Genomic DNA, 27,621 nt, shown 5'->3' on the forward strand with positions numbered 1-27,621 from the left:
TCTTGCACATCATTGCAATAACCAATCAAAGACACTAAATGACAGTGCCTCAACTTAGAAAGCATCTTAACTTCTGCCCAAAATTCGAGTGCTCCTTGATTGGAAGTTGTATCCAGTCGCTTTACGGCAACATCCAAACGAGTTACCCCATTAGTAATTGTTCCTCTATAAACCTTGCCAAAACCCCCACGTCCGATAACCAGCGATTCATCAAAGTTATCAGTTACTAACTGAATCTCGGCAATTGTAAACTGACGACATGGGTACTGTAATGACTCTAGGGATATGGAGGTTTCAGCATCCACACCGGACATGGTTATTGACATGATCTTTTAATACAATAATTGTTGATGATGATCTTCTAATACAATAAATGATGATGATATGGGCTTTAGTGTGAAATGAGAGACTTATAAATTGATTACAGAGTATAATTTTGTCATAATAACTACTAGTGACTAACATGGTTTCCAAGAAATTACACGGATATGACACTGTCAACTTCACATGTTGTCGTGTTGTATTGGTCAATTGTCAACACACAAAAAAGAAAGAACAAATTAAAAAGATAAACATAGATCCAAAGTGTTTCTACACGAAGGTTCCTTTTTTTTTTTTTTTTACTTTTCTTGATTGCATTCACTTTCAATCTTCAAAAGTAACAACCACAATTAATTAATAACCATTTGTTTTTAGGTTTAAAAAATTTAAGCTGGAGGTTGTAATAAAAATGACATATACCTTTTGTTTGACCTATCCCTTTCCTGGAGGTTGTAAAAGAAAATAGAAGCTGGAGCTTGCAACTCAAATTCCTGCTATTTAATTTTGTTTAATTTACTCCTTTAAACAGAAATTATTCTGAATCCTTCAATTTATCATCATGATCATTCACTCGCTCAAACGACGAATTCCTGTTCGTCTCAATAACATCAATTTTCTCTTTATTCTCAGACTCAATTTCAATTTCTTAAAACCTCGTTTTAATTCCACAACTTTATTATTCAATTCTAGTGAATTAGACATTGATGAAATTAAATCATGTTGTAGCCTACATACCTCATATTTAAAACTTTCAATCTCATCTTCAAGTTGCTTGCTTTTAACAACTGATGATTGCTTACCGTTAACAAGTAATGGTTTGTCTTGCTCAACAACTGAAATTGAAACAATGTTTGCTCGAGAATCTTGCTCCGGTGATGATATTTCGACGTTTACATCGCCGTGACGTTAACGACTGTTTATCAGAAGCCCTAGCTAGGGTTTGTACGGTTTCGAATAAGTTTTAAACAAACCGCATCGAATGATTCTGAAATTCTAGGGATTTTTAGTTGAGGTACAGTCGTTAATTCTTACAACGTTGTTGAACACGAGTGAACATCAACAAAAAAAACAGAGATCAAAATTGTGTTTTTATTTTTGGTGTGTGCGCCATTGAATCAGTTATGTATAGTACATGTATATACATTATTGTTTGTAAAGAGAAATAGTTGAATTGACAAATATACATTCACAGTTACTTTATTTGATCCAACCACCCCCTAGTGAAATTTTAGACTACCGTAACTGAAATTGATTGACCCAACTTGATCAAGGTGACCACCTAAGTTTAAAAAAAAAAAAAAAAAATACATGAACCACCCGTGTAATTTGAAATAAACCACATGTAGTACTTGGAAGCAATCTCTTTATCTGTCGGACATAGAGAACTTTCTTTACTTTTAGAGTGTTTCAATCGGAGTAGAGAAATGACTTCTCTTTATTCAAAGATAGAGATAAGATTGTCTACAGTTGCGTAACCAGGATTATAACTCGTTGGTGTCATAAAATAACGTCAAAATGTATTAAGTTGCAAAAATTATCGACAAATTAGGATTATGTACAAAATAAAAAATCAAGTTAGTTTCAATCACAACTATCCCTACGATATTTCATTCGTTGGTAACGATTCATAATTGTTTCATATGTAACACTAGCAAGCACTTTTCTTTCTATGACATCAAGAAGACAACCATTCAAAATTTCATCATTCACTCAATTACGTAAATCTGATTTTACAAGCTTTATTGTCAGAAAATACCTTGGCCATTACAACAGGCAAAACACCTCTCTATTGTGTTATTATTATTATTATTATTATTATTATTATTATTATTATTATTATTATTATTATTATTATTATTATATGAATATGAAATATGAAATATGAATATGAATAATTATAAAACTCCATTTTGTTTCGCAAACTTAGGTAACACCAACGATTTTTATTTGTTTTACTAAAATTGATAATTGGGCTGTATATAGTAATAAACAATTAAGTTACGTAACTGCATTTTCAAATCAAGATATCCAATAGGAAAATTGTATTAAACATATAAACTTTTGTTTAGTGGGTCGTGAGATTATTAAAGTGGGATGCATCATGCATGCGTTGGGGTCAATTTTTAAGAATCTACAAATTCCACCTACTAAATTGTGTAAACTACTAGCAGACCATTTTATTTTTATTTCGATGGTGTCATTTGACCACACCAAGTAACATGTGGCTCCGCCACTGATTGTTTACGTCTCACATCTTCATAATTCACGCATGTGAGATTGGATTTGTTATTGTTGTATCAACTACATAAATTATTATTATAAACTATACAAATCTAGTATCATCAAATTGTATGAAAAGAATATTCACACTTTTTTCAAAGGGAACACATTACCCGATACGAATTTTACAAGAATATATACATAATATTCACTAAATCATGAACCCAGGTTCTCAAGTCAAAGGGGTATCTCGATGCCCCAAGGCCTCACCTTTTGGTATTCACACTTATCAGAGTGTGTGAATAAATGAGATGTAACAAATTTACTCACAATTCTAAAAGTGATTAAATTTGTCTTTATATACACTAATAAGTGTGTAAATTTTCTTAATATCAACCAGCAACAACAGATCTCGAACAATACCTCATACGATTTGCTAATCAATCAGCCAAAATCTTAAGCACAAAATATCTAGATGCTCTCAGAAGAATGAAACATGAAACTCGGTTTACAATATGTAACTGAAACAAATATATAAATCTAAAATCACATTAAGATGATATGGTTATCTAAAAGTCAAAATTAAGAAAGATAAATATGAGAGCAAAATATGATCTGATTGAATATGAACTCGGAGAAAAACTGCCACCAACCCTATTTGATATCGAATTGAAGATGGAAGATTGAAGAATACTAGCTTTGGGCCCTTTAATCCCATCAACAGCATTCAAGCCCCTTTCAACTCTTCAAGACCAACTCAGCAACCCTTCTAGTTTCCTTTATGCCCAATCCAGTCCTTCAATTTCAGCAATTCCTTGATTGATTCTAAAATAAACTAGAAAGAACAAATAAGTAACAAGATCGTTATAAATGCAAAAGTCTTTTATATTCCCAAAATAAGCTTGCATAAATTTAAATAAAGTGTGAATATTATTTCTCTACAGTTCTATATGTGAAAGTTTAATAATATTCTACATTTATAAATGTAAAATATATATGCATATTTATAAGTTGGAGAAATTTAATAAAAAATTCACACTTTTTTTATAAGTTGGAGCAATTCCTTGTATTTTTTTTAGATGAACTGGTGGTACATGTGGGTGTTCATATTTGTATTTGTATAGTCAATAAATTTCAACACGTGACAAAATGATAAAAAAAATAAAAGAAAAATTACCATGATGTGCTATAACTTGAGTTAACGAAAAAAATTAATGGTCGTCGGCTATAGGGACGGTTCGTGCAAAAGATAAATCATGAGGACGAGAAATGCAAAAAAAAAGTATTTAAGGATCCGAAGTGAAACTTTGTACAAATCACAGGGATGAACTGTGTAATTGTTTTTATAATTATAGAACAAGTTTCTCGAGTTTGATGCATTGGTGATGCAATAATAGTCTAAGGGGGCGTTTGGTTCGTGGATTTCAATTCTCAGGATTTGAAATCCTGAGATTTGAAATCTTATATTCTGTTTGGTTCGAGGTTTTCAAATCTCAAATTTGTAATGCGAACCCGAACGGGAACGCGATCGCAAAACAAAAACCCGAAATCGAAACGTGAATCCAAAACGAGAATGCGACCGTGATACGCGAACCCGAAACCGAAATGCGAACCCGAAACTGAAATGCTAACCCGAATGGACAACGAAACGCGAACCCGAAACGCGAGCCCGAATCGCGGTATCCGAAATGTGAATCCGAAACTCGAACCCGAAACGCGAACCCGAAATGGAGCCCGAAACTCGAACCCTAAACGCGAACCCGAAACGGGAATCAGAAAAGCGAACCCGAAACGCGAACCCGAAACTCGAACCCGAAACGTAAATCGTAAACGTAAAATCATAGAACATGAGATTTCAAATCCCTCATATATACAAAGGATTTTCAAATCCTTCATCTATGAAATTTCAAGGGATTTGAAATGCAAATCCCACGAACCAAATCCTCCAACCAAACATGGAATTTCATGAAATTTGAAATGCAAATCTCACGAAATCTCACGAACCAAACGCCCATAAGCTACAGAAAGATGATGGGTAAGGATGAGTAAGCAAGATTAAAAAACCAACTTTGACTAACTTTTAAAAGATTAATTAATAATTACATTTTTATGTTTTAATATTAATATCTAATTTATTATATAATAAAAATTAAATTAATACTCCAGTAAAACCCCTTTCTCTCTATCTTCCTTCCATGATCCATCCATATCCATCCCATATCTTCTATATCTATATCATCTATCTATATCTTATCTATATCTGTATACGTAATAAATTAAAATTTATTTCACTCCATCTATCCCTCTCCCATTCATTTCACACACCTCTAACCCAAAATCTGACGCCACCGCCTCCATCGCCGCCGCTGCCTGCCACTTTGCGCCGCACAAACCGGCGTATGTCCTTTTTATTGCTTAACGTACAAACCGGAGATGCACAAGTTACAATCAAACAAAGCTTAATACCAGCCCCTTGTTTTCATTTCTTGTTTTCTCTCCAGAACACCCAAAGCAAAAACAAAATTTTGTCTTTTTATTATGAAACTCATTTCCAACAACTTAATCCATTTATCAACAAGTGTGTTACACTGATCTTGGCCGGTCGTTATTTTGTTCTTTAGGTGGTTTTTACTGATCTAGGGTTTTGTTTTGTTAAGAATATTGTGTGTTTGAGAAATTATACTGTAGAATTTGTTGTTTGAAAGGGATGTACGTGTGTGTAAATTATTTAATTTTACTAATGTAAATAATATTAAGATGTTGTTTTTTGCACTTTCATCAAGTACAAGACTACAAGAGATGATACTTTTTTCAGTTACCCCCTTTTTTTCTATCTAAGATTAAGATCTAGTCTAGTGATATAATTGAAATTAAATCCATGTATCCAAAACAAGAAAAAGTTGATATGATGGAAGTTTATGCATATATTGATGAGCAGGAAAACCGTCAAAGTACTAGTTTAGATGCATTGGGTACAACTATGATGACAAGCACCGATAATCAAAAAGGGATCTTCAAGGAGATTGATGTTAAACCACAACAACAAATTTTACTACCAGAATTGAATGATCCATCCTTTTTTTACAAAGATCAGTTCCCTCAAATTCCTGACTTTCGACGCATGTCTTCTTCATCGTCGAATCCCACGCCTACGAAGCCGATTTCCTCGGCCCAGTCATGGGCCGTGTTGAAGTCGGAGTATGTGACCAAAGAAGAAGATGCCCCTTTTGTATTGACAACGGCCGCGGGTGTTGAACACGGTGGTATTCAAATGCCGCGACCGTTGGAGATGACCAAAGATGAAGTTGCTCTCGTTGTGTCAACAATAGCCGCGGTGTTTGAACATGGTGGTGTTCAAATGTCGTGCCCGTTAGATATGACCAAAGAAGAAGGTGCTCCCTTTGTGTCAACAATGGCCGCGGGTATTGAACATAGTGGTATTCAAATGCCGCGGCCGTTGGATATGACCAAAGAAGAAGGTGCTCCCGTTGTGTCCACAACGGACGCAGGTTTTGAACAGGGCGGTGTTCAAAAGCCCCGGCCATTGGAGATGACGGATGGTAGTGGTACTATTGACTGCATGAATCTTATTGAAGGGAATGAGATGGGGGACCCTTGTTCGATTTTCGAACACGATTCCCAGAAGTTGCAACAAGAACAAGGTGGTGGTGGCGTTGCAATTGGAATTGGTAACCAGAGTGAGGTGGTGCAAGAGAGTGAGATGAATGAAGAAGGTGATGGTGGACGGTTAGATGAACTCGGGACCATGTTTTCTGATTGGTTGAAATCGAACAAAGAAGTTATATCAATCAAAGATATGAGTAACATTAAGTTAAAAAAATCGACAGTTGAATGTGCTTCAAAGACATTTGGATCCTCAAAAGAAGGAAAAAAGCAACTGCTCAGATTGATACTTGAGTTGGTGCAACAGCACCAACTACAAAAGAAAAATAGCGGCTGCGGCGAATTACTCACTTCAGCCGCTACAGGGGTCAACATGACACAAATCCTAAATCAGACCCAAATCCCAAACGAAACCCAAAACCATATACAACATTACCAAGGACTCCCACTGCAGCCGCACGACCCGCACCAGGTTACCATGGTGGGGTCTCCAACTAAAGAAGAGCGTAAGCAACGAATGGCCAGTCAGTGGCAGACGTATTTTAACCATCATTCAATGATGGTTGATAATGATTGCTCTGGAAAATCGTACCGTGGAAGTTGGCCATCACCACCTTCCACCACCACCGTTCCACCGCCGCCTATGGAGCGGTCGTCCTCCATACCGTCTCAGTCTGGTGACCGTCTAACTAAACAAAATTCATTTGATAAATGTCAGGTGTGCAATTGAATGAATTATGATGTAGTTTTCGGATATATGTTTTTGAGTTATGGTTGGAAATTTGGTTTATTAGATTTTTTAATGTGATAAGTAGGGTGTAAAGAGTTGGAAGGATTTGAAGTTTCTGTTTCGGAAAATATTGAGGAATACTGATGTTGGAAGTCTTGGGAGGATTGTACTGCCTAATGTATGATCTTCGATTATTTATAACATTTAATTATTAATATGTTTTATGAATTCAAGTTTATCATTATATTGTAATGTTATATGATATATTTGTGCTTGAATTTAATTTAATCAACAGAAAGAAGCTGAGAGTAACCTACCTGATCTCGACTCGGGAGATGGAATTTCGATTGCTATGGAGGATGTTGGGACTTCTCAAATGTGGAATATGCGTTATCGGTACATACACTATCTTTGATCTTGATACGATGCTAATTTCAATTAGAAGACATGAAATGCCCTAAATTATTTTGATTTAAGTTCAATTTTTAAGCATGAACTAAGTTATTTTTGGTTTCTTTTGAATTTTGGAGCTTCAGGTTTTGGGAAAATAACAAAACCCGAATGTACTTCCTAGAGAACACAGGTTTGAATATCATTTACTGCTTTGCACTAATATTCGTAATTAACGTTTGGTAAGATTTGCCTTTTGAATACATCTTCTAGAACTCACCGAAAACATTTCGAGTTTTCGACTCAATAATTGCCCTGTAGTCGTTGTTTTATTAATTAGTAAATAGATCTTTTTTTATGTGCTGATAGATCAAGTGCCCATTTCAATTGTAAATATTTCTCTTGTGGTTACCGTCCATTTCATGGGCCTTGGAGGCTTCGGACGTCTATGCGTTTGAGCCTCACTCAAGCGGGTTTTACCACATGCGATACCCGTATTGATTCGTCGTCCTGAGGGGCGTTAGGACTGTAATAGTTCGTCCAAGGAAATGATCCGGTGGGTGGGTTCTGACATCGCGTTCGGACCCCGTCAGTGACTCTAACCGCACTTAAAAAAAAAGTGCCACATGAAAAAAGCTACGATCCATGTATGTTCAGTCCATCAGTTCTGTTACTTTTATTCTTTATGCTGATTCTGATTCTGTGTTTACGTTTCAGGTGATTTCGTGATAGCAAATGGGCTTCAAGTGGGAGATTTCATAGTGCTATACTCCGATATCAAGCGGGGAAAATACGTAAGTGTGTACACGAATTGAACATTTCTTCTTGATCGTTATATAATTCTCCAGAACCAAAATGTTACAAATGATTCCTTAATTACAAGTGAACCTATGCAAACCACAGACTGGATTTAAGCATGTGCAAGGTGTGCGCTGCACGTGGTCCGTAATCCAAAAGGGCCTATGATATATCGTAGCATGCACGTTACTCTTTTTTTTTTTTTTTTTTTTTTTTAATGTTAATAATCCAAACTTCAAAGGAACCTCCCAGCCGAATAAAAGAGGCCCGATCATTTTTGTATTATTTAACTTGTAAATGCAAAACTTTGTTATACAAAAAGCCTACTTTTACTTATTTTTGAACAGTGCTCATAAAAAATTGACAGTAAAGCCTTGTTGTTAAATGTACGTTTGAGATTCTAAAAGCCTATCAATTGTTCGGTAGAAGTTCAATTACACCATCTCGTAGTGCAAAATAAATACCTTATGTATGTATTAACACATTGGGTTTATGATTATGATTGTATATGCGTGCAGTTAATTAGGGGTGTGAAGATACGGCAACAAGCCAGAGATGAAAACGAGGTCAAGAGATCTGGTAAAAGAAGCTATTGGGGCACATCCTAATCTGTGAAAAGCTCACCCTCGTCACTTGCTACGATAACCATTATTTATGTAACTTTAACATGCAACATTGTCATCATACAGGAATGTGGGAGCCGAATTCATGTGTATGGGTCGGTAAAACCTCCCTCACATTCTTTTTACAGAGTCGGGATCGAACCCTTGACCTCAACCGTGCCCAATACTCGAGGTATTGGGGTTGAACCGTTGGGCCACACAGGTGGTTTTATTCATTATTCATTTTCTGTAGAGTATTACGTGTTGTTCGCTATATTTGATTGTTACGTATCAATTTTTGAACTTGTGTTTGTTAAATTTGTATTTGATGAAAGTTTATATGCAATTGAGAAGTCAAAGTTTGCCTTCTCCACTTTGGTATACCAAATACGAATTGATAAGTGACTTTATATAAAAGTACATTGTACCATTAGTCAATAAAATAAGTGACTTTGTACAAAGTACATTGTACTATCAGTCAATCAAATTTCTTCCATCTGGATATTGTACTAACTAAACCTAAGCCAACTTTGATTTGCTAATAAATCTAAGTTATACTCATATTTTTATTCTCCGCTTCCTATTTCTTACATTTTTGCCATTGTTATCGTATGAGAAAATATATATATAAAAAAATAACTGCATAAGTTTCAAGTTCTTGAATTTTCGTACAAAAAATAAGAAAACAAGAAGCTAGAGAGACAGCAGAGCACACAAACTCCTGTTATTTCTTGCCTATTTTCTCCAAATAACATGAAAAAAAATAATAAAAAAACTCTACAATCAAATCTCTAAAACAGTAAGGCCACACCATCTACTAACTTCCATTTTTACCAGCATTCGACGAGGAAGAATACAACAGCGACGACGCAGAGAAGCTCGAGGTATTGCTTTCAATGTACAACGACTTCATTGCATCCTTCGACGGGCCCACTCTCACCTCGTGCTCTTCTTCTCCTTTAACACCTGCATCCAACGACCCTTTAAGGGTCATCGTAGGCTCGGGTTTTGAACCATCTTCTCTATCTTGTCTAATCTCCTTTAACATCGCTTCGATGTCTTTCATTGACGGCCGATCATCAGGTGCTGGTGCAACACAAAGTAAGGCCACACCAATGGTTTGCATCATCTCTTCGAGCTCAGGTTCGGGCCGGGCCTGTAAGCTTAGGTCCAACACTTCGACCCCACCTCGTTTTCGTCTAACCCAGTCCACAATGTGGAGCCCGTCTTCTATGGTGGGATCGATTGGTTGCTTTCCGGTTAGTACTTCTAGCATAACCACGCCAAAGCTGTACACATCGCTCTTTTCGGTTACTTTCATCATGTACCCGATCTCTGCAAATATTATAAATAATTATTTTTGACAAAATAAAACTATGATGACGTTCAAATATTTAATAACCCTAAAAATGTAATACTCCTACTTGACTAGTTATGCTTTTCAAGATCACAATCAAGATTGAAATTGGGTGGAGACGGTCGGGACCTTAAAGGGCCGAGACAGTTGAGACGGAGTCGAGACAGTCGTTGACTAATGTTGACTTTTGAATATAAAAATATAAAAATTTATATACATATGTTAAAGCCAAAACTTCCATTGACTAATCTGTATCTATAAACGCAATCAACGTTAATTTATTACAAAAAAGAAAAAAAAAAATCAGACTAAAATATGACCATTTTAACTGATTTGTCCAACTTTCTAACTTTTAACCGACTTTTCCCGACCCTGACCCAACTTTTGACCGATAGTCACTAATTTGTACTTATGACCGATAGTCACTGATTTGTAATTCTGTACTTTTGACCGAGACAGGATGGGCTAGTCACCAGACCGGCGCAACGGCATGAGACAGGGTCGTTTGCAACCATGATCACAATAAACTGTGACTCGATATATTTTTCAAGTTTATATTTGCATGTCAACTCGAATTACTTTGCAGTCTTATATTAATTGGTCAACAAGGATATTTCAAACAAAGATGGAACTAACCTGGAGCGATGTAGCCAAACGAACCAGCAACCGTGCTTGAAGACCGGGCAAAATCTCTATCATCAACAAGTTTCGCAAGGCCAAAATCAGCAATATATGGTTCAAAATTAAGCCCTATAAGAATATTATTCGCCTTAATATCCCTATAAACAATCGGAGGAACACAATCATGGTGTAAATAAGCCAATCCTTGAGCCGAACCCAATATTATCTGATACCTTAAATTCCATTCTAAACAACAACCACTATTTCCATGTAGCAAACTACCTAAACTTCCATTAGGCATGTGATCATACATAAGCAGCCTCGTGTTTCGGTTCCTGCAACAACCCAAAAACCTAACTATATTCTTGTGACGAATTAACCCTAACGTTTTAACTTCAGTCGAAAAAGAATCGCGAACTGTACTCGAAGGTGCTCGATCATTGTCACAATATGTCGCCGCCATTGTTGTGGGCCATAGTTTCTTGACGGCGATCGCTTCACTACGATCGAGATCTACGCGATAAACTACACCTGAAGACCATTTTTCGATCACATTGGTGTCAACCAAAGATCTTAGTATTTGGTCTATTGTGAAACTAAGCTTTTGAAACGGTGTGAATTTCCAATTTGATGAACTAAAGTTTCCCGTTTCGGAATCGGTATCTTGCGGTTTACCTTTCGGGACCCGGTAAACAGCTATTAAACCAAGAATTACTAATAACACAGCTAACACTGCTAATAAAGCAATCACAATTTTTAGCTTCTTTGACTGCCCAAAACCCTTTTTGTTAGACTCATGTTGACCGAGAAAACATGACTTAAATCCCAACGGGCATAGCCCGTTGTTTCCCGCTAATTCTTGGACAGATAACTATCGGAAAAGCTTGGTGTCGGGTAAAAAACCGGTGAAATTGTTGTAAGAAACGTTTAAAGAGACGAGATTTACGCGACCTGTTTATGACCAAGGTACACAACCATACCTGCATTAACCAAGTTACAAAATCAACTTACTTTTTACTGTTTTGAGCTGAGATTACAAGAGTTGACTGCATATGACATATTTTGACTTATTTCACCAATTGGTCAATATTGGTCAATGCATTCATAGTAGCAGTTATAATGGAACATTTTAATATAACATTACAGCAGAATATCAAAACAGTAAGCAGAAGATCAACCACAATCAACAAAATAACCAAAATCCATAAAGGCATTAAACAGAACTTGATCAAAAAACATAGTCTTAACTATTGTACTGAATCAAAATACATGTTCAAAAGACAACTTCCACAAAAGAAAAAGACAAGTTCAACAATAGTTGCTGAAATTATTAAAAAAAACTATAAAGACAAGTTCAAAGAGCTGCAGTTTAAGCAAGTTTTTTTTTTTTCTGTTTTTTTTTTTTTTTTTTTTTTTTTTTTTTTTCACTTAAGTTGTAGCAGCAGAATACTTTTTAACAATCATACTGTGTAACATTTATGGATAAACATATGCAGTAGAATATATATAGATATAAAACTTGAAAAAGTGGATTAACACATGAAAAAAATAAACATAACATACCATACGATTCCATCAATTTATCGATCCCATAGACGATTCTGATCGAATAGAATGAATCAATTGGCATCTTAGTTGTGTTTGTTCGTATTATTTTTTGGCTTTTTGTTAAAGTCGATTGTAGAAGTAGGGTTTACGTACGTGACATGATGACTATACGTCGTAGGGTTTGATTATGAATGCAACAGTGTTTTGTATTATACAACAGACGTGGGTTTTTCCAGGAAATAAAAAGTTGTGTGGACAAATTTTTTTTTTGAAAGGCAAGCTTGCATCAGTCCGGACCGAAGTCTAGTCATCATTTACACACACACGCGCTTTCGGGCAGGAAACCCGAACCACACTCTGAGGATCCGACCCTTAAACCATCCCGAGGGGCAGGCGGGCCGGACCTTAGTCCCGGAGCGGGTCGGTAAAACATTCCCTTTGGGCCACCTTCAAGGAATATATTTCAATTCCTAGAGCGGGTGACGAGGTTCGTGTAGTGACCCGAACTTTTCCATGTTTATATATATTAATTGAGATTGATATTTACATGATTAAATGTTTCTAACATGTTAAGCAATCAAACTTATTAAGACTTGATTAATTGAAATATGTTTCATATAGACAATTGACCACCCAAGTTGACCGGCGATTCACGAACGTTAAAACTTGTAAAAACGACATGACAATATATATATGGATATACATATGGTTAACACGAGATTATGATAAGTAAGTATCTCCATAAGTATATTAACAATGAGTTATATACATATAAACAAGACTACTAACTTAAGAATTTCGAAACGAGACATATATGTAACGATTATCGTTGTAACGACATTTAAATGTATATATATATATCATATTAAGATATATTAATATATCATAATATCATGATAATATAATAATTTAACATCTCATTAGATATAATAAACAATGGGTTAACAACATTAATTGAGATCATTAACTTAAAGGTTTCAAAACAACACTTACATGTAACGACTAACGATGACTTAACGACTCAGTTAAAATTTATATACATGTAGTGTATTTAGATGTATTAAAATACTTTTGGAAGACTTCAAGACATATATTAAAACACTCATACTTAACGAAAATGGTTACAGTTACTTTCTCATTCTTTTCTTTCATCAAGAATTCTAGTCGTATTCTTACCCGTATTATACACAGCTTCAAAACGTACTTACGATGGGTATATACCAATAGGAACTAGCATGGGATTCCACTCTTGATTATGTCATGTATGACTAATCAATTTTAACTTCTACCATGAGCTAGTCAACTAACTAGAACTCCTTTTAACCCCACTCACCACTCACCAATTACCACTCATCATTCACTCCATTTCACTTCCAATTCTCTTTCTAATTCTCTCTCAACACACACACACACACTATTATGAACGTATTTTTCCAGTAGTTAATCATCATCTTCATCAAAAATCACTTCAAGAATCAAGCTATAATCATCATAGGAAGAACACTTCAAGAACACTTCAAAAATCCCTTCAAGTTTACTAATTTACTTCCAAGCTTTCTAATCCATTCCAAGTAATCATCTAAGATCAAGAAACCTTTGTTATATACAGTAGGTTATCTTTCTTATTCAAGGTAATATTCATATTCAAACTTTGATTCAATTTCTATAACTATAAACTATCTTAATTCGAGTAAAAATCTTACTTGAACTTGTTTTTGTGTCATGATCCTACTTCAAGAACTTTCAAGCCATCCAAGATCCTTTGAAGCTAGATCATTTCTTTTCACTTCCAGTAGGTTTACCTACTAAACTTGAGGTAGTAATGATGTTCATAACATCATTCGATTCATATATATAAAACTATCTTATTCGAAGGTTTAAACTCGTAATCACTAGAACATAGTTTAGTTAATTCTAAACTTGTTCGCAAACAAAAGTTAATCCTTCTAACTTGACTTTTAAAATTAACTAAACACATGTTCTATATCTATATGATATGCTAACTTAATGATTTAAAACCTGGAAACACGAAAAACACCGTAAAACCGGATTTACGCCGTCGTAGTAACACCGCGGGCTGTTTTGGGTTAGTTAATTAAAAACTATGATAAACTTTGATTTAAAAGTTGTTATTCTGAGAAAATGATTTTTATTATGAACATGAAACTATATCCAAAAATTATGGTTAAACTCAAAGTGGAAGTATGTTTTCTAAAATGGTCATCTAGACGTCGTTCTTTCGACTGAAATGACTACCTTTACAAAAACGACTTGTAACTTATTTTTCCGACTATAAACCTATACTTTTTCTGTTTAGATTCATAAAATAGAGTTCAATATGAAACCATAGCAATTTGATTCACTCAAAACGGATTTAAAATGAAGAAGTTATGGGTAAAACAAGATTGGATAATTTTTCTCATTTTAGCTACGTGAAAATTGGTAACAAATCTATTCCAACCATAACTTAATCAACTTGTATTGTATATTATGTAATCTTGAGATACCATAGACACGTATACAATGTTTCGACCTATCATGTCGACACATCTATATATATTTCGGAACAACCATAGACACTCTATATGTGAATGTTGGAGTTAGCTATACAGGGTTGAGGTTGATTCCAAAATATATATAGTTTGAGTTGTGATCAATACTGAGATACGTATACACTGGGTCGTGGATTGATTCAAGATAATATTTATCGATTTATTTCTGTACATCTAACTGTGGACAACTAGTTGTAGGTTACTAACGAGGACAGCTGACTTAATAAACTTAAAACATCAAAATATATTAAAAGTGTTGTAAATATATTTTGAACATACTTTAATATACATGTATATATTGTTATAGGTTCGTGAATCAACAGTGGCCAAATCTTACTTCTCGACGAAGTAAAAATCTGTGAAAGCGAGTTATAGTCCCACTTTTAAAATCTAATATTTTTGGGATGAGAATACATGCAGGTTTTATAAATGATTTACAAAATAGACACAAGTACGTGAAACTACATTCTATGGTTGAATTATCAAAATCGAATATGCCCCTTTTTATTAAGTCTGGTAATCTAAGAATTAGGGAACAGACACCCTAATTGACGCGAATCCTAAAGATAGATCTATTGGGCCTAACAAACCCCATCCAAAGTACCGGATGCTTTAGTACTTCGAAATTTATATCATATCCGAAGGGTGTCCCGGAATGATGGGGATATTCTTATATATGCATCTTGTTAATGTCGGTTACCAGGTGTTCACCATATGAATGATTTTTATCTCTATGTATGGGATGTGTATTGAAATATGAAATCTTGTGGTCTATTGTTACGATTTGATATATATAGGTTAAACCTATAACTCACCAACATTTTTGTTGACGTCTAAAGCATGTTTATTCTCAGGTGAATATTAAGAGCTTCCGCTGTTGCATACTAAAATAAGGACAAGATTTGGAGTCCATGTTTGTATGATATTGTGTAAAAACTGCATTCAAGAAACTGATTTCGATGTAACATATTTGTATTTTAAACCATTATGTAATGGTCGTGTGTAAACATGATATTTTAGATTATCATTATTTGATAATCTACGTAAAGCTTTTTAAACCTTTATTTATGAAATAAAGGTTATGGTTTGTTTTAAAAATGAATGCAGTCTTTGAAAAACGTCTCATATAGAGGTCAAAACCTCGCAACGAAATCAATTAATATGGAACGTTTTTAATCAATAAGAACGGGACATTTCAGTTCGAACCCGAGACCTCTAGCCCTGCGAGTACACAAGTGTAACCGCGGTACCGCTGGACCGAAGATCCGTTGGTGTGTGGACAAAATTACCCTCACATGTTTGGCAAGTGAGTTTACTAAACGTCCAAAATTTAACAGGGTTAATTAGTTGGGTCATCCATGCCGATAATTGATAGTTCAGGGGAATGTATGTCGAAAAAAAAAAAGATAAAGGTTGATCATACTTTTTGGTACAACCATCATGGGTCATCCGCACAATTTTGTCTTTATTTTAACTAACATAAAAATAATTATTTTTTTAAACTACCACTTGATTATAAACACAAAATGGAATAGTAGTGTATATACCAAAATGTATACGAGTAAACAAAAGTAAAAAATAATTATAAATTTTTTTTTATAATTATCTTTTAATGAATATATATATATATATATATATATATATATATATATATATATATATATATATATATATATATATATATATATATATATATATATGGGCAGGATCAATGGGGAAGTAACCAATCGGGGGGAAGCAAATTTTTTTTTTTTTGTTTTTTGAAAAAACTTTGTTCACGAACATTATAGATTGGATGAAAATAAGAACGTTTAGAAAAGACACTTCGTGGTGAATGTTATTATTTTGGCGGGAAAACGATTGACAAAAATAACATTCAAGATAATATTGTTCGTGAAGAATGTTAACGTTTTTTTTTCTTCATGTTTTGTGAAGTAAAATTTAGCCCGATTTAGAGTTTAGGGTTTAGGGTTCCTAAACCCTAAACCCTAAACTCTAAACCGTTCGTGTTAAAAACTCAATCTAAATCCTAAATCTAAACCCTACATCTAAACCCTAAACCCTAAATTTCTAAACCCTAATATCTAAACCTTATAAACCCTAATATCTAAACGCTAATGTCTAAAACCTCAATATACGCTCGAAAAACACGATAATTGTTATATATTACTTCTTCGAGCGTTTTCCCGCAAAATAATAACATTCATCACGAAGTGTCTTTTCTAAATGTTCTTATTTTCATCCAATCTATAATGTTCGTGAACAAAGTTTTTTCAAAAAATGAAAAAAAAAAAATTACTTCCCCCCACTTCCCCCGATTGGTTACTTCCCTCTTGATCCTACCAATATATATATATATATATATATATATATATATATATATATATATATATATATATATATATATATATATATATATGAGTTGTAATCACTTGCATCCATAAATTTGCTTGAAAACAAAGGGACCAATGGGAACGCGACATGTGGCGCAAAAATCACATGTGATTGAAAAAAAAAATTCGAAATTTTTTTTTTAAAATTTTTTTTTTTCGAAATTTTTTTCCCGAAATTTTTTTTTTCGAATTTTTTTTTTAAAATCATATGTGATTATGCATGTCAATCATATGTAATTGTAAACCCAATCACATGTGATTATGCATGGCAAATACAATCACATGTGATTGTACAATTCAATCACATGTGATTGTAAAAAAAAAAAATTAAAAAATTTTTTTAAAAAAATTTCGAAAACATATTTAAAAAATTTTGTTTCGAAAAAATTTTTTTGAATTTTTTTTCAATCACATGTGATTTTCGCGACACATGTCACGCTCTCATTGATCCCTTGAATCTCAACTTAATTTATGGACTCAAATAAATATTACTCATATATGGGGAGCTGATACTTCCACCATAATTATATGTTTTTCTTCCGGTTATAACCCTGAATAAATTAAAACAAAAAGTTTGTGTAAGTTATTCATTAAGGGTATTTAAGTAACTCTAGGTGGAAGAAGTAATTGTAATGGTGAAAATATCATTTCCCACACATATATATATATATATATATATATATATATATATATATATATATATATATATATATGCTTTTCAAAAATAAAATAAAAAATATTATTAAATACTCCATCTTCACCCACCTACTACCTCTTCCCATCTTCTCTATTCTTCTATCAAAATACAGAACCCGATACTAGTTTTTTGTACGGTACATCTCATCTTCTTCATTTGAGACCTTCTTCCATTAACACTATAAAACTGAGTTTTGTCATGTAGCTCACAAAGAGGAAATAGCCATTTCAACGGTAAAATCTGATCCAGTGGTCCGACTTCAGTTTAAAGGCTTCGCAAATCCATGGTGATTAATATTGTAGGTAACGATTGCAGGTGACGAACTGCTGCCTATAGCACCAAACAGGTAACGATTCGGTAACTATGAGTGGTCTAAGATTAAGATCTAGTGTAGTGATATAATAGAAATTAAACCCATGTATCCAAAGCAAGAAAAAGATGATATGATGGAAGTTTATGCATATATTGATGAGCAGGAAAACCGTCAAAGTACTAGTTTAGATGCATTGGGTACAACTATGATGACAAGCACCGATAATCAAAAAGGGATCTTCAAGGAGATTGATGTTAAACCACAACAACAAATTTTACTACCAGAATTGAATGATCCATCCTTGTTTTACAAAGATCAGTTCCCTCAAATTCCTGACTTTCCATGCATGTCTTCATCACCGTCTTCGTCCTCGAAATCCGCAGCCACTCAGCCGATCACCTTGAGCACTACAAGGGCGTCGGTGTCTTCGGCTTCTTCTCCGAATTCTTCTGCCCAATCATGGGTCGTTTTGAAGTCGGAGTATGTGACCAAAGAAGAAGGTGCTCCTTTTGTGTCAGCAACGGCCGCGGGTGTTGAACACGGTGATATTCAAATGCCGCGGCCGTTGGAGATGACCAAAGATGAAGTTGCTCTCGTTATGTCGACAATAGCCACGGTGTTTGAACATGGCAGTGTTCAAATGCCGTGGTTGTTAAACATGACCAAAGAAGAAGGTGCTTACGTTGTGTCGACAACGGCCGCCAGTGTTGAACATAGTGGTATTCAAATGCCCCGGCCGTTGGAGATGACCAAAGAAGAAGGTGCTCACGTTGTGTCGACAACGGCCGCGGAATTTGAACAGGGCGGTGTTCAAATGCCGGGGCCTTCGGAGATGACAGATGGTAGTGGGACCATTGAATGCGTGGATCTTATTGAAGGGAATGAGATGCGGGACTCGTGTTCGATTTTTGAACATGATTCCCCGAATTTGCAACCAGAACAAGGTGGTGGTTGTGGTGCAATAGAAAATCGTAACCGGAGTGAGGTGGTGCAAGAGAGTGAGATGAATGGAGAAGGTGATGGTGAACGGTTAGATGAACTCGGGACCATGTTTTCTAGTTGGTTGAAATCTAAGAAGGAAATTATATCTCTCAAAGATATGAGAAACATTAAGTTAAAAAAATAGACAGTTGAATGTGCTTCAAAGACATTTGGATCCTCAAAAGAAGGAAAAAAGCAACTACTCAAATTGATACTTGAGTTGGTGAAACAGCACCAACTACAAAAGAAAAATAGCGGCTTCAGCGAATTACTCACTGCAGCTGCAGCGGCTACAGGGGTCAACAAGACCCAAATCCCAAACGAAACCCAAAACCCTATACAACATTACCAAGGACTCCCACTGCAGCCGCACGACCCGCACCAGACGTACTTTAACCATCATCCAGTGATGGTTGATGATGATTGCTCTGGAAAATCGTACGGTGGAAGTTGGCCATCACCACCTTCCACCACCACCGTGTCCCCGCCATCTATGGAGCGGTCATTCTCTAGACCGTATCACTCTGGTGACCGTCTGACTAAACAAAATCCGTCAGATAATGATAGACGTCAGGTGTGCAATTGAATTATGATGTAGTTTTCGGATATATATTTTTGAGTTATGGTTGGAATTCAGTTTATTAGATTTTTTAATGTGATGATTAGGGAGTGGAGAGTGAGAAGAATTTGAAGTTTCTGCTTCGGAAAGTATTGAGGAATACTGATGTTGGAAGTCTTGGGAGGATTGTACTGCCTAAAGTATGATCTTTGATTATTTATAACATTTATTAATATGTTTACAGAATTAAGTTTATCATAATATCGTATGTTATACGATATACTTGTGCTTGAATTTAATTTAATTACCAGAAAGAAGCTGAGAGTAACCTTCCGGATCTCGACTCAAAGGAAGGAATTTTGATTGCTGTGGAGGATATTGGGACTTGTCAATTGTGGAACATGCGTTATCGGTACATACAATTGTTAAATACTCCGTATAATCTTTATTCACGATCTTTGATCTTGATATGATGCTAAATTCAATTAGAAAACATGAAATGCCCTAAATTCTTTTGATTTGAAGTTCAATTTTTAAGGATAAACTAAGTTATTTTTGGTTTCTTTTGAATTTTGGAGCTTCAGGTTTTTGCCAACTAACAAAAGGCGAATGTACCTCCTAGAGAACACAGGTTTGCAACTCATTTACTACTTTGCACTAGTATTTGTAATTAACATTTGGTAAATTTTCCTTTTGAATATATCTTCTATAACTCACCGAAAACATCCCGACTCAATAATTTCTATCTCACCGAAAACATCCCGACTCAATATTTTATTTTATTTTATTTATTAAAATTTTTTTTTTTCCTTTTTAGGCTGGAGGTCACGGAAGCAATCTCTCTACCTTGGATGGAATAGAGAGAGGGATGAGTTTTTCTTCTTGTGGGTGGAGGAATTTTTTCTCGACTCGTGGTTAGAGAAACGACCTCTCTTCTATTCTAGGGTAGAGGAAGGATTGTCCACATCTCACCTCCCAATACCTCGCATATGCGGGATTGGGTACTATTGTTGTTGTTGTATAGATATTTTTCATGTGCTGCTGGATCAAGTGCCCATTCCCGTGTGGTTACCCGTCCATTTCATTGGCTTTGGAGGTTTCGGACGTCTATGTGTTTGAGCCGCACTCGAGGGGTTTTACCACACGCGATTCGCGTATAGATTCGTTGTGGGGTTTTCTCCTGAGGGCGGTGGGACTGTAATTGTTCGTCCAAGGAAATGATTGGGTGGGTGGGTTCCAACATCTCGTTCGGACCCTCTGTCAGACCGTCAGTGGCTCTAACCGGTGTTAAAAAAAAAGTGCCACGTGACAAAAGCTACGATCCACTATATGTTCAATTCATCAGTTCTGTTACTTTTATTCTTTATGCTGATGCTGAGTTTGTGTTTATATTTAAGGTGATTTCGTGATAGCAAATGGGCTTCAAGAGGGAGATTTCATAGTGCTATACTCCGATGTCAAGCGGGGCAAATACGTAAGTGTCTAGACGAATTGAACACTTCTTCTTATCGTTGTATAATTCTCAAGAACCCGAATGCTACAATTTACACCTTAATTACAAGTGAACCTATGCAAACCACGGCCGGATTTAAGCATGTGCAAGGTGTGCACTACACATGGTCCATAATCCAAAAGGGCCTATAATTTATCGTATCATGCATGCAACTCTTTGTTTTTAGATGTTAATAATCCAAACTTCAAAGGAATCTTCTAGCAAGGCCCCAACATTTTTGTATTATTTAACTTATGCTTGTATATGCAAAACTTTGTTATACAAAAGCTTACTTTTTACTTATTGAACATGGTTCATAAAATTGACCGTTGTTAACTATACGTTTGAGATTTTAAAAGCCTATCAATTGTTCGGTAGAAATTCAACTACACCATCTTGTAGTGCAAAAAAAATAAATACCTTATGTATGTTATTAACACATTGGGTTTATGAACCCACTCTAGTGGCCCAGTGGTTCACCCTTTTACACTTGTGTATTGGGATGGGGTGGGGAGGTCTCAAGTTCGAGTCTCTCCCCTTAAAATATCCATGGGATTTATCTTCTGAAAGCCGGATTGCTCCGGGGAGGTTTTACCGACCCGTATTCATGACCTAGGTCCGACCCGTCTGCCCCTCGGGATGGTTTAAGGTTCGGATTCCTTTAATGCGGTTCGGGTTTCTGCCCGAAAGCGCGTGCGTGCATGGCAAATGAGAGTATTCGATGCCAACAACTTGTCTTTCAAAAAAAGCACATTGGGTTTATGATTATGATTGTATATACGTGCAGTTGATTAGGGGTGTGAAGGTACGGCAACCAGCCAGAGATAAATCCGAGGTCAAGAGATCTGGTAAAAGAAGCTGTTGTGGCACATCCTAATCTGTGAGAAACTCACCCTCGTCCCCTGCTACGATAACCATTAGTTAAGTAACCTTAACATGCAACATTGTCATCAATTGTACAGTAAAGCTTCTTCGTATAGCAGTTAATGTATGAAGGATTTTCTTGTGCCCGAGAGACATAATAAATTAATGTGGCTTACATGTTGTGATCCAAGTCGGGTCATACCCAATAACAAACTTTCAACACACTCTTTGACTCTAGCATTTTGAAAATAATACTTGCAATTTCCTCTCCTTTTCTTCAAGGGATTCTTGGTTGATTTTTTGCAAGTAATTAAGTGTCTAAAATCCTAACCAAGTCTTGGGTGTTGATTATTGCTTGTGGGTATCAAAGATTTGAGGCTTCAAGTTAGAAGTTTTCTTCATCTACATCATCTTCTTCATCCTAGTTCTTCACCTCCATTTTGGAGTAGGTATAAACATCTAACTAGCTCTATTTACATTTAAGTGTATTTTCAAGACTAGATCTTTAATGGATTTCAAATTTAAAAGGGTTAAACTTTACATGCATAAACTTGAAATTGCTTCCGCTTTATATATACATATACACACGAATTTATATGTAACAAAATGGGTTTGTGACTTTGTTTATGTATTGAAATCCATCAATGGTATCTAGAGCCAAAGTCTTGTTAATATGCTTCTTGTTTTTGGCTAGTAAACTCACTTTCTTTACAATCTACCAACATGCATGAAAGTAGAATGTAAAAATATTGAGTTTTGGTGGGTGTATGGTGATGGCCGAAATATTTGGTCCCAAAAATGGGTTTGGGATTTCAAGTTTTGGCCATGTTTGATGTTATGTTGTTGTTCACAATCGAGCCTAGGCCATGTGTTTGTTTGGTTGATTGATTTGGTGATTATTCATGGGTGTAATATTCATTCATATGGCTTGTAATTATTTTGTAATTTTGGTTTGTAAAAGTTGTAATTAATCTTGTATTTTGTATGTAATTTGTTCTATTTTGGTTTGTAAAATAGAATAGGTTGTTATTTCATTTTCTAGAAAAATTGTATTAGGATATGATTTTGTAAAATGAAAGTGAAGATTCATGAAGAAGATTACAAGATGAAGTTTTGAAGATTACAAGATTAAGTGGGAGATTTTGGTAAAATCTCTTACTTTGGTTTAACCCCTTAGGTGACATTTGTTTATTGGCTAAACAAATGTCTACCAAAATGGCTCTTGATTGTGAACACTTTGCTATGCATGTTTGTGTATGTTTGTATGTTTGGTTGCTACAAGATCATCACATGATTACACTTGCATAATACATTATAAAATGGTTATAATAAAACATAACAAAATGACACTAATAATTGGTTATTAGACTTGAATAAAATGGTTTATTTAAAAAGGTAATGAAATGGTTAAAACTAGTAATTGGTTACTAAAAGGCACATGAAAATGGGTTTTTCATAAACATACTACACACCAAATGCATGTTGGTGTATAGCACTTTGTTTTCTAAACTAGAATGTAGAAAACCTAAAATCCCTTTACTAATACAAGATAAACAAGTTAAACGCCATCCTTTTGTGGAAACACTTAGACATATTAGGAATCTCATGATGGGATAAAGGTCACCTAACCGTCATGAGTGAACTAATATGAATAAAGTACACTTTGCATGCTTGTGGGATAAAGGTCACCTAACCACTTGTATGTTAAGTCTACATGTCTACACAAGTAGGACGACTTGATTTGGGAATCATGAACTTAGGGTCACCGAAGCATGAGGAACAAATAGGCGTTGATGGGATTAATATGCCATGCAAAAGGATTGCATGATCCCATAACTTAGAAGTTGCAAAAGGATTGCAATTGTCATTATGACTACCTAGCTAAATCAAATGACGGGATAAAGGTCACCTAACCGAAATTTGATTTACCGTTGGATTCTAATATTTAATAAAACAAATTAAAAGGGTATTGTTTATTAAATCCAAATCGATACTTAAAAGAACTTTGTTGAATTTTGTAGATGGCCGCTAATAACAACAACAACATGAACAACGCACCACTTAACTTTAACAACCTATCGTTACGGTCTCTCCTCGAGAAAGACAAACTCAACCATACAAATTTTATGGATTGGTTCCGCAATCTTCGGATTGTCCTCAAACAAGAGGATAAAATGTATGTGATTGAGGACCCCATTCCCGACCAACCGGATGAGAGTGATGTGGAGGCAATGGCCTCTTACGATAAGTATTGCCACGACTCCCTTCAAGTCTCATGCTTAATGCTTGGGACTATGATACCCGAACTCCAAAAGGATTTCGAGCATCATAGCGCTTACGACATGATAACACAATTGAAGGAGATGTTTCTCCAACAAGCACGTGTTGAGCGTTTCGAAACGGTTCGGGCGCTTCATGCTTGTCGTATGGACGAATCCCAATCGGTTTCATCTTATGTACTTAAGATGAAAAGCCTTATCGATCGTGCTAACCGTCTCAACCTTAACATATCTAATGAGTTAGCCACCGATCTTATCCTTAACTCCCTATCAAAGAGGTTTGATCAATTTGTAATTAATTACAACATGAATGGGATGGATAAGAGCATAGGTGAGCTTCATGGTATGCTTAGGACGGCGGAAACAAGCATGGGTAAAAGAGCTTTACCCGTGTTAGCAATCGATCAAGGTGGGTCTAAAGGTAACACCTCTAAGCCAAAGGTGGCTAAGAGAAAAGGACCCGTCCATCAAGGCAAAGGGAAGGGGAAGATGGTTACCCCAACCATCAACAAGGCCAAGAAGCAAAAGGTAGCCGAGAAGGCAAACCCCAAGGAAGACCCATGTTTCGGTTGCGGTGAGATGGGTCATTGGAAACGAAACTGTCCGGTCTATCTTAAAGAGTTGAAGGACAAGAGGGATGCAGGGCAAACCTCAGGTAATATATATATGGTATATATAGAGCTTAGTATTACTTCTTCTAATACATGGGTATTAGACACGGGATGTGGAACTCATATTTGCAATTCTTTGCAGGGGTTCAAAAGAAGTGATCATAAAGCGGGAACATCAAGTCTCTATATGGGCAATGGTGCAAAGGTGCATGTTAAAGCTCAAGGAGAATTTGTTTTGAAGCTTCCAAGTGGATTGGAGCTTATTTTAGAAAATGTTTTGTATGCACCGGATTTATGTCGAAACATTATTTCTATTTCTCGCTTAAGACAATGTGGTTTCAATGTTAATTTTATTGATAATGATATCCATTTTTCTAAAGATGATATATTCTATTTCAAGGCTACGCCTTCAAATGGAATTTATGAATTGGTTCATGATGATGCATCATCTAATAGCTCAATATACCATACTAGCACCAAGAAACTCAAAAGGGATTTGAGTGATTCCTATCTATGGCATTGTCGCCTTGGACATATAAACAAGAACCGAATGCATACACTTCAAAGGAATGGACTTTTGAAATCAAATGAAATGGATTCGTTTGATGTATGTGAATCTTGTTTACAAGGCAAGATGACTAAAGCACCTTTCAAAGGCACTCATGAAAGGGCTAAAGATTTATTGGGTTTAATACATTCGGATGTATGTGGACCCTTTAAACCCATAACTAGGAATGGTGAAAGATACTTTGTTACTTTCATTGATGACTTTAGTCGTTTCGGATATGTCTATTTACTAAGACACAAGGACGAAACGTTTAAAGCATTCAAAGAATATCAAAACGAAGTACAAAATCAACTCAATAGGACAATCAAGGTACTTCGTACCGATAGAGGAGGTGAATACCTAAGCGATGCCTTCCAAGATCATCTTAGGAGTTGTGGGATCATCTCACAACTTACTCCACCCGGAACACCCCAACTTAATGGAGTATCCGAAAGGAGGAACCGAACCCTAATGGATATGGTTCGATCTATGATGGCTAGAAGCTCGTTACCTCTATCATTTTGGGGTTATTGTCTAAGCTCCGCGGCTCGTATTTTAAATATGGCCCCAACCAAGAAAGTGGAACGAACTCCTCATGAGATGTGGTTTGGAAAACCTCCTTCTCTTTCATACTTGAAAGTATGGGGATGTGAAGCTTATCCTAAGCGTTATGTAGCAAATAAGCTACATGCTCGATCCACAAAGTGTATCTTCATAGGATATCCCAAAGATGACATGGGATATTACTTCTATGATCCATCCGAGCAAACGGTATTTGTAGCTCGGAAAGCGGAATTCCTTGAAACCAAGTTCCTTATGGAAGGTGATGGTGAAAGAAAAATAGATCTTGTAGAGGTACAAGATCAAGCCGATGATACACAATTGGTTGACACTAGCACTCAACATGAGGATGCTGAAAATGATCAAGTGGATGATCAAGGTACACAAGACGTTCGAAGATCTAGTAGGATTAGTAATCCTCCCGAGAGATATGGGTTTCTCGTGGATGGTTGCTATACGGTTGATTTGGATGAACCGACAAACTACAAAGATGCTTTATCAAGGATAGATAAAGATAAATGGCAGGAAGCCATGAACGCCGAGATGCAATCCATGTATGAAAACCAAGTTTGGGAACTTGTTGAGCAACCTCCTAGCTCTAAGCTAGTTGATTGCAAGTGGATTTTCAAGATGAAAACCGACATACATGGAAACTTGGATACATACAAAGCTAGACTTGTAGCAAAGGGTTTCACTCAAACTCAAGGGGTTGACTATGATGAGACCTTCTCGCCTGTGGCAATGCTAAAGTCTATTAGGATATTATTTGCCATCGCTGCTCATTATGATTACGAAATTTGGCAAATGGATGTCAAAACCGCTTTCCTAAATGGATATCTTGAGGAAGATGTCTATATGGCACAGCCCGAAGGTTTTGTCGATCCGAAAAATCCTAAAAAAGTATGCAAGTTAAAGAAATCAATCTATGGGTTGAAACAAGCATCGAGAATGTGGAATCATCGTTTTAATGAAGAGGCAAAGAAATTTGGCTTTATTAAAAATGGTGATGAAGCTTGTGTATACAAGAAGGCTAGTGGGAGCTCCATAATGTTCCTTGTGCTATATGTGGATGACGTATTATTATTTGGGAATGATATAACCACAATGCAAGAGGTCAAAACTTGGTTAAAAAGTTGCTTCTCCATTAAGGATCTTGGAGAAGCACAATATATATTGGGGATTGGAATCTATAGGAATAGATCCAAGAGATTGATAGGCTTAAGTCAAAGTACATACATTGATAAGGTCTTGAAAAGGTTCAAGATGGAAAACTCTAAGAAAGGTTTGGTACCTATTCAAAGAGGAACCGTTCTCAGTTCATCTCAGTGTCCTACCACGAAAGATGAACAAGAGAGAATGAAGAAAGTCCCATACGCATCTGCTATTGGGTCTATCATGTATGCAATGATATGTACTAGACCGGATGTGTCATGCGCTCTAAGCTTGACAAGTAGATACCAGAATAACCCAGGAAATAGTCATTGGACTGCGGTTAAATGTATATTGAAATACCTTAGAAGGACTAAGGATATGTTTCTAATATATGGGTCTGGTGAGGAGG

General features: G+C 35.7%; 2 protein-coding genes, 1 long non-coding RNA gene and 1 pseudogene across 4 annotated transcripts; 2 read left to right on the forward strand and 2 right to left on the reverse strand.

The window, feature by feature from the left end:
- Positions 1 to 7: 7 nt before the first annotated feature.
- Positions 8 to 1,414, reverse strand: LOC139873546 (uncharacterized). Its single transcript, XR_011767376.1, has 3 exons — positions 1,057 to 1,414; positions 742 to 911; positions 8 to 358 (listed from the first exon to the last, which is right to left on the reverse strand). It is a non-coding gene; the product is annotated as an uncharacterized lncRNA (long non-coding RNA).
- A 3,384-nt stretch (positions 1,415 to 4,798) lies between these two features.
- On the forward strand, positions 4,799 to 9,083 carry LOC139871931 (B3 domain-containing transcription factor ABI3-like). Of its 2 annotated transcripts, none has more exons than XM_071859686.1 (6): positions 4,799 to 6,883; positions 6,981 to 7,073; positions 7,191 to 7,291; positions 7,426 to 7,478; positions 8,003 to 8,079; positions 8,602 to 9,083. In XM_071859686.1, the coding sequence occupies exons 1-6, from the start codon at positions 5,420 to 5,422 to the stop codon at positions 8,689 to 8,691; spliced, it is 1,878 nt and encodes a 625-aa protein (XP_071715787.1). In that variant the 5' UTR covers positions 4,799 to 5,419; the 3' UTR covers positions 8,692 to 9,083. The 2 variants fall into 2 exon arrangements, with proteins under 2 accessions (XP_071715787.1, XP_071715788.1); XM_071859687.1 differs by having other exon boundaries at positions 7,432 to 7,478; positions 8,602 to 9,082.
- Positions 9,084 to 9,387: 304 nt separating this feature from the next.
- On the reverse strand, positions 9,388 to 12,293 carry LOC139870128 (LRR receptor-like serine/threonine-protein kinase RGI1). Its single transcript, XM_071857978.1, is given in 3 exon segments — positions 9,388 to 10,020; positions 10,679 to 11,614; positions 12,227 to 12,293. Coding segments are annotated over 3 exon segments (1,521 nt in total). The 3' UTR covers positions 9,388 to 9,502.
- A 5,797-nt stretch (positions 12,294 to 18,090) lies between these two features.
- LOC139870129 (B3 domain-containing transcription factor ABI3-like) lies at positions 18,091 to 22,155 on the forward strand (annotated as a pseudogene).
- Positions 22,156 to 27,621: the final 5,466 nt, after the last annotated feature.

This window comes from Rutidosis leptorrhynchoides, chromosome 10, assembly GCF_046630445.1.
Source record: "Rutidosis leptorrhynchoides isolate AG116_Rl617_1_P2 chromosome 10, CSIRO_AGI_Rlap_v1, whole genome shotgun sequence".
NCBI classification, from domain to species: Eukaryota; Viridiplantae; Streptophyta; class Magnoliopsida; order Asterales; family Asteraceae; genus Rutidosis; species Rutidosis leptorrhynchoides.